Source organism: Synchiropus splendidus, chromosome 1 (assembly GCF_027744825.2).
Source record: "Synchiropus splendidus isolate RoL2022-P1 chromosome 1, RoL_Sspl_1.0, whole genome shotgun sequence".
NCBI classification, from domain to species: Eukaryota; Metazoa; Chordata; class Actinopteri; order Syngnathiformes; family Callionymidae; genus Synchiropus; species Synchiropus splendidus.
In genome coordinates, this window is record NC_071334.1 from 47,019,270 (window position 1) to 47,033,485 (window position 14,216).

The window sequence follows — 14,216 nt, forward strand, 5'->3', positions numbered from 1 at the left end:
TTTAATATCTGGCAGCATAAAAAATGAAGTCTGTTGATTGGCTGGATGGCATGAAAGCACCTGCATGTTTCTTTCATCAGCAGATGCAATTCAAGCCAGTCATGAACTGGGGCGCAAGAACCTGCGGGTTATCTGAGTGAATCGATGCGTCTGCGTGTACTCACACACACACACACACACACACACACACACACACACACACACACACACACACACACACACACACACACACACACACACACACACACACACAGAGGGTCAGCAAAATGTTTGCTATGAGCACAACAATGTTCCCTCCTAACTCAATGGAACGTTTTACGTTTTTGGGAAAAAAAAAAGCTCTGAATTATGGCAAAGAGATGATGTATGTAGTCAGCACTTAAGCATCTGCTGCATTTGACAAATTTCTGTCACCTTTTGTCCTTCAGTCGCTCTCTTCCAGCTTATAAAGAGCAGCTGCTTTAAAAATTCTGCTGCCCCTCTCTTTATTGGCATCCGGCCCTCTCCCCTCCATTGTGACATCATCTGTTTTTAATCGTAAAGTTTAACAATGGGCTCCAACCCCAGTGGCATTTTATGTTCATGAGAATTTGGCTCAAGTGTTCGTTTCCAAATGAGTGATCACAAGGGTTTCTTGCTGCAGTCTAAAGTGGTTTGTGTTCAAACAGTTCCTGTTGGTTTTAATTTGCCGTGGTGGTGCTTTTCCAAGGCAAATATAGCTGAGTGCGTTCTTGGATGTAGTACTACTTTGACTGACAAGTGGAAATCATCAGGAGTAGTTAACCAAAAATGGGGAAACGAATAGATGTTTACTATTTATATTTGCTTATACTCTATAAAAAGTGCATCTTAACTGACCACTGAAGTTTCCTTAGAACAATGTGGTCACGTGTCCGAGTGTTGAGGTCGACTTGTTGTGCTCATGGACCCATACATGTACATGTAGTGTCACAACTTGGAACTCAGCCCATGTTTGTGTGTATGTCTGTGTATAGCTGCTTTGTACTGTATGTAACACGTGTCAAAATGTCTTTCTAATAAGTTGTGGGGCTTCGCCCAAATGCTTGAGGCAAGAAGGTGCCACGCGGTGCATGTATAGAGACCCGGAGTCGCACCGAGGCACGCCTATGCATCAATTAACCTCTTTGTCTTGGCCTGTGGGAGGAAACCAGAGTGCACAAAAGGAATCCACAGAAGCATGTGGACATCCAAACGTGACTCTGAAATGACTGGGGTTTGCTCTAAGCATTAACCAGTGATAAATTAGAAATACATTAATGGTGAACAAAACAATGAATGTGAAAGTTTGCCTCAGTCCCAGACTGGATCCAGTTCTAGAGGACATCATCCAGACTTTTGTGAGCTCATGATCTGGTCTCTCCAAGAGACGTCTGTGGATGACAAAAACACATTATCTCTGCTCATCCTGATCATCGTCTGGAAATAAAACCAATTACAATCGAAGCAGACTTTACGATGTAAACGTCTATCAAGCGAAATAAAGATGTATATTCATCATCTAGCTCAGCCGTTATCTCCTCCTCTGGAACAGACACCGCCGACATGCTGAACTTTATTGCTTCCATTTGCTTTTGTTTTCCAGATTTCTCCGGTGAATCAATATTTACAGCCTGATTTTATATTCGGCGGAGCAGACGAATGCGTCCGCCTGCCCACCTATTAAAAATAGAAGTGTAAATAATTCTTATTACTACACCTGCTACTTATAAAGAATCTGACGGGTAGAATTCATATGCACCTTTTTTTATCCGCGCTATATTTTCCCACTGCAGTATGTTGTGAGGGAAGAGGAGAAAAAATGAGAAATTATTAACCATGAAGAGGAGGCGTACTTGCCAACCCAATAACCATGAAAAGAAATGTTGTATAGCAAATACAAAATAACCACTTTTCCAAACAGATACAGTTCATGTCACCATGACACATTTTAGCTTGTTTGTTTACAGTGTTTATTTTGATATTTATGTCGTAAACCAAGGTAGTTTTGTAGATTCTTATTTAGAATTGTGTCCTAATCTCCTTTAATCACAGCACATTTAATAAGTTATCTTCATACATATTTACTCTCAGGAAGAGTTTTGAGTATAGTTGTTCATAATAGATTCCGACATCATTATTATCCTATTATAGACTTTATTTACCTTTATTTTTTTTATATTTGAAAGCAACGACTCAAATATAAAAAATATAAATATATATATATATATTATATAAAAAATAATGAAGTCATCCAATTATATACTTTCATTGAAATGTGTTCTTGAATATTTATGCAAAATAAGGAAAAATCTGAACAACCGTATTGGTTATTCAGTATTCAACCAAGCATTTTAAATTTTATTTACCCAAGAAAATGTTCCTAATACTACTATTTCTGCTAATACTATTAGTAATAATAATAATCAAATTTTTGTTTAAACATGATTTATATTTTTTTCCATTGTTTTCTTCAAAACTGTCTTTAATCTCCATTGTATCTTTGGGTCTTTGCAACGCTGGTGAGTGAAACTGGTGCAGCATCTCTCATCTCTTTCGTGGTGAAGAAAGACTTATGGTGGGTCGAGGTGACACACCTGTGGTCTCAAGCTTTGCATGCTGACTTAACCAACAAACGAAGCAAGCCTCTCTGGCTGGCCATCTCTCATTAGAACAGAGGAGTAGAAATGAGCAGGAGTCACACACAGACACGCTTGAGGAAGTGCTGAGAAGTGTGAAACTATTAATGATGGTTTGAGATGTGAGGCATCCAGTTTAAAAGCTCTGCAGTCGCTAAATAGACTTTTGCAGTGTTTGGGAGCGATGAATGGAAAAGTGCTGTCGACGCCGTCATGGCCCCACTTGTCGCTGAAACACAGATCACATCATCTGTCATAAGTCGTTTCCTGTATGTTCATTTTTTAATCCAACAAATCCATCCGTGAGCTTGTACAGGAGCATAAGGCAGAAATAACACTGATCTAAAAGCCTGACTTGAGACTTTGAAATACAGCCTGGGTTGTGTTTGGAGCTGTATTTCTGTCGCTAGCAGAGCAGAGAGCAGGCGCAGACGCGTGCTCTGTGCGCTGTTAAAGGTCGCCTGATCACATTTCCGAGCTATCGCTGGATCATGACTTCCTCAGTTTTCCTCTTCTGTTTATTGTTTCGCGTCATTGTGGTTATCGTCGTGTGTCAGTGATTTAATAGCATTAATGCGATGAGACTGGAATTGGAGGATGTTTCCGGACAGAGCCGGTTCTGTCAGGGTGGATTTACACTCCAGCTGCTGTTGTTTTTAAGGGGTTTGCTGCTGGATTGATGTGACAGTGGTGGATGTTTGCCGGGGACTTGGTTTGGGATTCTTTAATGGCTGTTTTGCACTTGCTTGTGAGCTTAAATTCATCCACCTACTCGCTGGTGGGACCCACGCGTTTCACACACACTTCAACGATGCTGAGAGTTTCCTTCTCTGCGAGTGAAGACGCTTTAAAAGGCCACGAGTCTCCTTTTGACTTTAATATTTCATTTGCTTCATACTGCATCTGCCAAATGCACAATTCAAGCTCACAGAAATGATGCTCCTTCTTTTCTTTGTCTTGATCCTACTGTAAAATGATGCACCACTAAACTATCGACATACTTGCACAAAAAAAAGTATAATTCAGAAGATAAATAATTTAACCTCTCCATGCGTTAACTGGATAGAATTCAATATATGCCTTTAATTCATTGTACTGTTTAAGTCTCATTTTCACTTTTCTTTTAATGTGATGTCATATATCCATTCAAAACAATAAACTCCATTAGCATTGGTTTGCTCCGTGGGTGCGCACATAGCAAACTGCAATTTGGTTGTCATTTTTCTTGACGGACATGTATTGCCAAGCGACTGACATTTTGACTGGTTTGTCGATGATTTTATAGAGAAATGTCTGCTTTGTTTTGTCATTTTTACGTAATGATGTGAAGTTTATAAGAGTCATAACATTTCTCATCACGTATAAATGTAAATAGAATCTTATTCAGACAAATAAATAACTGTAAATTGCCTTATATTTGTCATTTGATCAGCTGATCATGAGCCTTTAATCCGCCAGCCAATCGATCAGTGCAGGCCTTATTTGTATATATATTTTTCTGAATATTGGCTAGTTTACATTGCATTTTACGTTGTTGGTAATATGGAAATATTTAGAAATTACAGTATATATTTGACTTTCTTTTGCCATTTAATATTGGTTTTACTTGCTGTTTTATTTTGTGTGTGTTTTCATTGTGCAAATGCACTGTTGGTTAATATTTTCCGAAGGCACTGCATTTTACAGGGAAATATAGATACGCATTACTTAATGACCCTAAGGTGTAAGGGTGCAGGAATATTCCCTGCAAAAACCCCCACACACCAAAGTCAAATAAAGTGTATAAACCTGAAAGATCACTGAATGCTCGTACCACAATTAATAATAAAGAAATAATAATAGTAAAGAACTACTATCTCAATTAATCGCTCTAAAGCTGAGTTAACTCACAATTAATGGCAAATTAATCGCACAATTTGAATTTGAACCAGTTGATCGAAATGTAGTGTACTGTTTTTCATACAAAAGCATCTATATTGTTATGTCTGTTAATCTTTGAAATATAAAAGAAATATAACTTGATGTTTTGAAAACTGAGCCATAAATGCACAATTAACAATGAATTCTTATTATATTTAAATATTTAGTTCAGTTTACACTTATGATTGATTCTTCTTTTTTTTTTTTTCAAAATACACATTACTACTGTACGTACGAACGTTGCATTATCCGAATGCTTCTTTGTCGTTGTATTCAATTTGATCTTATTTTGTATTAGTATCTCACATACTTTTAGAAAGAGATGATTCCTAATATTAATATCGATTAATTGTTCATCTGAATGAAATACTGGTTTTGTTTCCATCATCCATGCCATGAATCCGGCCATGCTGTAAGCACCGGAGACCTTCCTCTGACTGTCACCTTCTCTCGGCACAGGTGTGAGGAGCCGCGTCTTCTCATCCTCTTCCTCATCTAATCCTTTCACACGTCACATCTGCCTTTTCAAACATTCTCTCCCATGCCTCCCATCGTTCTCTCGCAGACCCTCTCTCCCTCGACCCCTGGAACTTGACTAGCTTGTCCTTCCTCTCCTCCTCATCCTTCTCTTCCTCTTCTTCTCCCTCAGTGTGAGTATTACTCATGGCAGGCATGCATGCGCGCGCGCGCGCGTGTGTGTGTGTGTGGCACAGGCATGGCTCTGGGCATGTGCAGTGTGGGTGTCCGCTGGCTGAAGTCAGGGCCAGAGATTTCTCCGTTAATGACTCCTTAATATCCTCCATTTACTCAGGGAAATAGGTCTGCTAATTCATAATCTCATTAGCAATATCCGAGTCACATGGGCTCCTGCATGGTCTCTTCTCCTCACTTTTACATGCCTCGCGTTGGAACTGCTTAAAGCTATCTCTATCATTCATGTCGTGTGCAGCTGTAGCACTGGTGCTGGACTCATCCTGTCCTTTAGTGGCATGCACTGCTTCCTGCCACGACACTTGTCAGTCCTATGCTTGCATGTTCCCCTTACCAAAATGCATGTGCTACACACTCAGGGACTCCCTCAGATGTGGGGGAGTCACACCCACTTTCTTTCCACTCATGTAGTCAGATTACAGAATCAAAACTGAAAACCTTTCTCATGGCAGGATCAATAGTGAGCCTTACTAATACACAAGTTTTGTTGCAAAAAGGACTTGGAACTCTGCTTTGTTCTCCCCAGTTTGTTTCAACCTAGTCCTGTCAGGTGTATAATATGGTAGAGTCCTGGACATCCGCACCTGTGCAGCTCTCAATACTGGAGCTTGTTTTTTGGACCAGCTGAACAGAACCAGCCCACGCTCCCTACATCATCCCCCATTGAGGAGCGTATTCTTTGCTTGTTTCATGGTCGGAAAACGCAAAGAGAAATGCCAAGATCAGGCAGGAAGTTTGTATGCGGTGATGCTAATGTCATGAGATTCAGCCATTGATACGAGGGCAACTGGGAACTGTTAGTGATCATTAGCAGGTAAAGTCGCCTCATTGTCCACCGGGGATATTGTGTGTGTGTGTGTGTGTGTGTGTGTGTGTGTGTGTGTGTGTGTGTGTGTGTGTGTGTGTGTGTGTGTGTGTGTGTGTGTGTGTGTGTGTGTGTGTGTGTGTGTGTGTGTGTGTGTGTGTGTGTGTGTGTGTGTGTGTGTGTGTGTGTGTGTGTGTGTGTGTGTGTGTGTGTGTGTGTGTGTGTGTGTGTGTGTGTGCGTGCCGTGCCTTCATCTCTTTAACCACCACCTCTTTGCTCTCCGGCTCATTTTCCCCACCGACGCCTGGGTCTGCCCCCCAGGGCGACTGTGTGAGTTGTGTAACAGCAGGGGGTCCACTGGAAGCTGCTCAGAGGGCGGCGTCTCTGATCCAGAGCCTCACGCGCGGCTCCTCGGGGGATTGAAATGAAGCGCTTTTGCTTTACTTTGACTTCACCATGAACTCCTCTGCTCTGTCCTTTCCCCCAGGTCTCATCCCACCATCCCCAAGCTGGATCCGCCTCCTCCTTCCTTCAACCGAAAGCGAGCCAGCCGCACCTTGTCTCCGGGGTCAGAGGTCACGGCTAATGATGCGGCGGCGAGCCGCAGCAGCAGCCTCTCGTTCCCCGACGTCACTCCCAGCTCGCTGTCGTCCGCCGACTTCCAGTCGCTCAGCAACGGGGAGAGCAGCTCCAGCGAGGACTCCGGGGTCCGCTCGGAGACCAAGTCGCTCTTCTCACCTGTACGGGACGATGACGACCTTTTCGGTGACAGGGGGACGTTCCTGACAGCCTGTGACAGTCCTCCTGAAGAGCGGAGCTTCTGTGAACCCCAGACGCTCATCTCTAACTCAACCCTCGGTGACCCCCGAGTCCCCGCCTCCTCACCGCTGAACAACACCTGCCTACACATCAGCTTCTCTGACGACGAGCTGCTGGACAACAGCTCGGAGGAGGCCAACGTCCCTCAGCGGAGTTAAACATGTCCGTCCTTCATTCCCGAAAACACAAGTTACTGATGTGTGCTCTGCCATCTAGATGCTTAGCTGTCGGACAGATTTAGTATTTTTGTAATGAAAAACCATGACTGAATTCTAGAAAGTACAGTAGCTGGTGGAAAGACATGTAGTGACTGTTGCACCACTGAGGTCAAAGGTGACGAGAGGAACACATTTTATTTTTGCTAGTCATCTGTGTTCGGACACTGTCGGGGTCCAGGCATTTAAGTTTCCATTATTTATTGAGGTTTTCAAATCTAAACATCTGAGTGTGACAGAAGCTATGTTGTTTTTTTTCCTAAAGAATCATGAGCTTTGCCATGTGCTGCTTGGACCCCGATGTTGATGTTTGTCACCGCCCTGTTGAGAAGAGCCTCTCCGTCTGTGAGGCACCTGAGCCGACTGAAGGTGCAAGAACGTGAGACGAAAGAGAAGGAGAGCTAATGTAGTGGGTCGTAGCAAAGGCAGGGCGTTGTTTTCCATGTGCTGCCGTGCGTGTTCTCAAGCAACGCGCTCAAATGGTGATGAGGAGACTGGTGAGAAAAGATGGTTCCTTTAATATGAGACCACAGTGACCGTACACACTCATGTATGAAGTCGAGGTTTTCCATTAGTTTGAGCTGACATATGAGAGTTTGAACAATAGTCTGAAATGTTTGAGGAGCAAATGTCAGCCTGATAAATAGCTTCAGCACCAGGCATCGCTTAATAATGTTCCAGATCAAATACAAATGAATCATGGAACCATGTGTCTTCAATTAATCTTTTGTGTATTTATTTACAAAGTATTTTTACTGAACTTACACAATAGTTTGTTTTCAGAGAAGGATTTGGCAGCAGGTTTGTAGCAGGACTAGCGTGTTAGTGGACTCTGGCCTAGAAGAAGTAGAGTGACAGTGCAGGGATGAAGAGCAGCAGGAGCGCGAGGAGATAGATGGAAGGTGCCGCTGTGAAATGACCATCAACGCAGCATTTGATTCCGGGAATGGAGGCTCTCCCCAACATGGCGGTGACAGGAAATCTATCACAGCAATAAACATGGGTGGAGCATCATGGTGAATAAAAATAGATGACAATTTTAGAGAGATGTGCTTTGCCTCTGTTTGTTGGGAGTTATATTTCAGTGTTTACCCCTTTTTGTAAATCTCTCTCTCTCATTCTCTCATACTGGACAGTCATCCTTACTCTCTGTGTTCTGTATGCACCTTAGTTCAGATTTCATTCTCCTATGTTTGTTCTCCATATCACTTCATTTTGTCTGTGCTTGTCCATGCAGCAACGTTCTATTTGTTCATCTCTCGACTGACTTTGTGTGGACCGGTGATGCGTAGATGAGGTATCATGAAACAGTGTTGCAGGGTTGATGAAACAGAGTCCTAATTTTCAGAGGCCACTAGGTGCCGCTCTTCGGTCATGAAAATGAACATAAAAATTATTTAAACTATTTTTCCTACTTACTTCTCGGCGTGAGGCCCGTCCTCGAGCACAATCTAATGTCTTGTAATCTGGAGTTCACTTCCCCCAAATTCTGAGCTAAATGACAGAATTCTGATATTGAAATAAGTCGAGGCCCATTCATGCAGGTACAGACGGAGCCTTCTGTCTGCGATATATTTTATGGACTCACCGACCACTGCCTCCTACAGCGCTGCCGTCGTTTTCCTCTTTTGCGCAGGAGGCACATTATTAATGGGTCTTCCACAGTCGCCATGTTGGTTTGGGATTTTGTTGTGGTCATGAACGTTTGACTGTGGGCTGCTCCCCCTGGTGGATATATTGGTGAACAGCAATACCAACACAAAGACATGGATGCTTGTGATCCGTGACTGTAACATCATCTGAAAAAGATGGGCACAATTTTGTTTTTGTTATAATAATAGTAAACTATAATTTGCATAAGTGATGATCAAATGTTGCATTGAACATGTTGACAGTGATCAAAGAACAGACTAATAGACAGCCAGTTTAAACTCTTTAGACCAGTGGTAGAACGATTAGACGTTTTTGCTCACTGAGAATTGTGCCGTTTGTTTTGTTTTTTTTCTTCCGGAATCCACTTCTATACTCAACAAAGAGTGCAGAGTTGAGCTTTGAACTTCACTTGCCTTGTTTGTGTACTTAGTAGCGCTGTTGTCCCAACTTCATTCTTCAGTTTTGTTTTTTTTCTTGCAGTTGTGATATTTATCTTAGGGACCACTTGAGCAAAGCGGGTGCGTGCGCGGGCAGCGTCAACACCCTGTGGTTGAAGTGAGCACACTTCAAATTGGATCTGCCCAAAGGTCATAACCCAACAGTCTCACAGGAAAGCTACACTGAATTCACGGGGCTCCATTAACTTCTTGCGATGGAGGCTAGTTACCCCACTTTGAAGTTGCTTTGAAAAGTGAACACTACTTTTAGAAGATGGCGGTATTCTAATCTGATTTAATAACTAGGATTTTATAAGCGGCTCTTAAGTCGTCTGCTCAGGAAAGTAGTTCAGAATCTTTTTTTCTCCTTCAACACGTTCTCATCTCTTTCCTACTAGATGACAAGAACTTGATCTGAAATTTTCAAATATCAGGATCATTCAAGAAACTGCCCTCCACAAAAGCCAACCTTGTTTTGTCTGATCCCTCTGGCCTTTTATTCACTGACGTTAACTATTCCTCCTCCTCCTCCTCGTTGTCACAGTCGGCATTTTCAGCTCTCGCACTGGCGAACCCGGGCGTTTCTTGTCACCAACTGTCTGGAAGGTGCCTTTTTAAAGGCTGTTTCAGCTGCGTCACACTTAACAAGATGTCAGGTGACTGCATGAAAGTGTAGGGCAGGGGAAGCCTAACTGTTCCAGGACGCTGGCTGGCTTTCGGTTGACAGTAGGAGGAGGCAGATCCAGCTGAGGGGCTGGGTGAAAGGCTGGAATGAGAGCGGGGAATCGGCAGCAGTCTGGTGATCTCTGCAGAGGATCCCGTGTTGGCCGTGTTTAATTCATGTCCTTCCCAAGTTCCCTGAATAATGGACATGAAGCGTGTTTGAAAGCTGCGGATCCGCTGATCCCGCTGATGCTCTCCTCCCCTGTGAGCAGTGGCTGTAGTGGATCTGGGATCAATCACACCTACCTGCCAGGAGTCTGATCGAAGAGGCGAGAGTCTCCCAGGCTTTCACACACGTTCCACATAGAGCTGGGTTGGCTCTTAATGGTCCGGCTGCTGGAGTGATCAAAGATCTTCAGCTGTTCAGCTCTGATTCTGTCTAGTTTTTATTAGTTATTAATCGCTTTTTTTTTTCATTTTAACTGATCAAACTGCACAGTTGAAGTTTTCATTTTCATTATTGAATGACCCTCGAAATCAACGTTTTAAAAGCAATCTTTTAGAACATGTGAAACAGCCTGTCGCTTGTTGATGAAACAAAACAAAACATCTCAATAGATGTAACTGAAAACAAATAACAGCATAAAAGTATCATTCACTGTGTGAAACACAGTTTCACATGACTCTGAACACACATTCTTAATGTGTGTTTGGAAGTGTAATATCCCCAGTTGATATTAAAAATAACATAGAAATTCAGGCAATGCTCACATTCACATAACTGAAAATTAGAAGTTTTGTTAGAATCAGAAAAAAACATTTAAATTTTGTGTATAGTGTGAGAACGTGAAAAATATTAATTCTCAGCTTCCAGAAAACTTAACTTTTTTGTCCAGCCCCTTCTGCAGGTTTAACAGAGGCTACTCTATAGTTTCCTTTTCTGTCGTTTCAACAAAAGTGTTTGCCGTTTGTATATTTTTGATGGTGTCTCCAACTCACCTCGACCTGTCAATCAGCCACACTTGACTATGTCGCGCAACACGGCATCATGCCGGAAATGGAGCAACTCATCCATAAGATATTTATCTTACTCATCTAAAAGTACACAGCATTGTTCAGAATGTTATTGAATCCTTTTTTTTTTCCAATCTATTCATTGGTTCATTTTCCGTTGTCTGAAGTGGTGGAGCTGCGCCTTGGAGCCCTCCAACACCTCATCGCCCTTGAGACACCCAACTTTATTCTTCCTAGTTTCAGTTAATATTTTCAGTTAAATTCTTGAAGTGCTGAATTATGTAAATGCACTCTCCAATGATATTTTATCAGTTAATTTTCATAATAAAAACATAATATTCACTCAGTTCTGCAGCCGGATTTTAGTGCTGGATTCATGTTAGAACAGGTAGAAGTGGTTGTGTAGAGACGAGGAAGATGCCATCGTGAAAATGAGTCCAGAAACTAAAATCAACTGCTCCGGATCAATATTAATTTTGTCCTATGAATACACCTACATTGGACCTTCACTTAGTTTAGTTCATTTCCAAATCATTCTCACACACAGCGACTCTTTTCCAGTGACTTTTGTCTCATGTGCTGACGGCACAATCGGCGTGTTGGCTACAAAGGAACGGACAGCATCCAAGACTTGTGGGCGTTTGTCTGATGGATCCAAAAGGATCTTCTTATTATTGAAAAATTCAAAACTTGAAACTGGTAGTGGTATGTCGATTTTCCTCTCTAAAGACCAGAGAGAATACCACAATACCATTACATACACACAGCGAACACATCCAGACTGACACCTACCGGAGCTCCTCAGAACGGCTCACCACACTTATCGTTCTACAGTAAAGCAATACACATTTAGACACAGCTTTTGACATAACTAATAACCACAGATTAACACACAAAACACTTGAATGTATACAGGGAAAACATGGAAATCAACTTTTACAGTTGATGGCCAACGAACACCGAAAGCTAAACCCTGTGTTATGCCAGTATCTTCACGGCAATGCAAAACATAAAACGAGAACATCGCATACATATTGCACTTACTTTTTACCTTTTATGTGGATTCCCATCGACATGCTATTCTCTCAGGCACTGAGCACACTGACACAAATTGACCACAAAAGCCCAGGTGATGCAGCTTCTTAAAAAGCCTTTCCCAACAGTTACAGGTGTTTCAATGCAAAGGTTTTCCTTCCCAGTGTAACATTCCAAACACAGGTAGGTCACACGCAGGGGCGATGATCAGAATTTATCTTCTCTAAGTTATAAACATGGTCTATACCATGTTTATGACACACTTGGTATATCTCAGAGCAAAAAGAGCACCATCCCAAGACTATTCTTTTACACAACGTTGCGCTGGCCACGGCATCCGGATGTGCTGCAGAACATGTGCTTCAAATGGAAGCCTAATGTGCAGCACTGGCAGCTGAGTTCTTCGCCAACACGGGACGCAAAGGTCTCTTGAAGATAGTCGCTATTTGGAAGTGAGGATGTGTTGAAGCTGATGTGAAAGCAGGGAAGCTGGGTTTCCACTCAAAGCTTACGCTGGGAGCCAAAAGGCCAGTCTAGCATCTCTGGTTTGCACTGGGAGATCTACAACCTGAGCAACACCGCAGAGCTAAATATAGATCCTGAGAGTGTGAGGGGACGTCTGTGGCAGAGAGTGTGTGATGGGCAGCAAGTCATCCCTTGTAACTTCAGGCGGCGGACGACTGTTTGGTCTTGAGGTGTTTGTTTTCTCCTCGCCGCGACAAATGGTGTCAGGTGTAGGATGGTCTCTTTGTGCCTGGAGTTAAATGTGGATTGAACAAAGTCTGGATGGTGTTGAGCAACCAGGGCTCGGTCAGGACTTCTCCACTCTGGACACTGATCGTGCCTGTCAGCAGATGCCACTGGCTCCTGCAAAGGTGTTGGTGTGTGGCAGAGGAGCAGGGCAGCTGTTGATGGGTCGGTGAGAAGAGTAAAAGAAGAGACGCGTCGCTGGGGTTGGGTAATAGAGGTGCCGACTGGAAGGAGTCCAGTGTAGCAGGTAGCTCACACTTCCCAAAAGTCTGGAGGGAGATAAAAGCAGATTCATGATCAGAGAACTCATTAGCTCTACAGTAAATCTGAAGCAGTTTGGACATTGGACTGAAATACAGACTGGCGACTGAAGATAGCGGCGTGGAAGGAATCCAGTTTAAGGCTCACTTGACAGTCAACTCCAGCCAAGTGTTATTTCCATACAAACCGTGAGTCACTCAAGTCTGTGATGTCAGTTTTCCTGGGGTTTCTGCTGGCGATCATGCAGGCTGGCGCCGGGCCCAGCATGGACTCACGACTCAGACGCATTGTGTGACTTTTTTTCCACTGACGGTACCTGCTGGACTCAGCAACGCGGGCCAGCAGAAGTCCTGCCAAGCATATATATATATATGGTGCATGAGAATTACTGGAGTGAGAGAGAGAGAACTGAGCTCAGGAGGCTCCATCCTGCGTTTGAGGTTACGCTTTCTTTGCTTCCTGTCACTGAGCTGATAAGAGATAACAAGCTGTTTCATTAGAGCGACGACACACTTCCATCAGGCTGAGCAGGAAATGACTTTCCGGGAACACCTGTCAGGCAGGAGATCATTTTATGTATTTTAAAAACATGAATTGACGCGATTTAATCCCACTTTAGATAGGAAAGGAGCACATGTAGGTGTAACTGCATGAATCATCATTAGACCGGACTATTTTCATCGCTCCACATTAGCTGCTGTAGTGTTGTCTTTCCTCGAAGACACACTCGTCCATCCTGCCCACTCGCCTCACCGGCACACCGACAACAGCATAATATCATGCAGCGCCGTTCACATGACGGTTATTTATAACCGTAAATTAATGGCTATTGTATTTTTGAAAGTCGATATCTGGAGTTAATTCCCTTGTTTTACTTCTTTTACAGTTGAGCCATACTTCCTGTCAAACAAGAAACATATATATATATGTATATATATATATAAATAAAGTCTGGATAGTGACAGGTTCATGAGGTTTCAAGAAACAGTGTGCTGATTTTCCAAGGCCACCAGGTGGCACTGTCTGCTGTAAAGTGTTTGGAGTTGGAGAGTTTGCAGACAACAAGTACGACTGAATGTCACATCATTTCTAAACCAAGAGCGCCATCTAGTGGCCTCTGAAAATGAGGACACTGCTTCATCGACCCAACAATACTGTCTCATGATGCCTCATCTCCCCATCACTAGTTCTGGGCTACAAGGTGCCATGTACTGTATCTATACCTTGGCCTGTGAAGTCACACTAAAACATTGAAGCCATAGCGACACAAAAACCACTCGGGGAAGTAGATCATATC

The 14,216-nt window shown here is 42.9% G+C and overlaps 1 protein-coding gene across 1 annotated transcript in view; it reads left to right on the forward strand.

Annotated features, from left to right (window-relative positions):
• si:dkey-34e4.1 (carboxyl-terminal PDZ ligand of neuronal nitric oxide synthase protein) overlaps positions 1 to 11,483 on the forward strand; it is a 47,338-nt gene extending 35,855 nt beyond the window's left edge. The window contains exon 11 of the mRNA XM_053866926.1: positions 6,560 to 11,483. Within this exon, the coding sequence (XP_053722901.1) occupies positions 6,560 to 7,049 (490 nt within the window). The 3' untranslated portion in view covers positions 7,050 to 11,483. The remainder of the gene's footprint in view (positions 1 to 6,559) is intronic.
• The last annotated feature ends 2,733 nt before the right edge of the window (positions 11,484 to 14,216 follow it).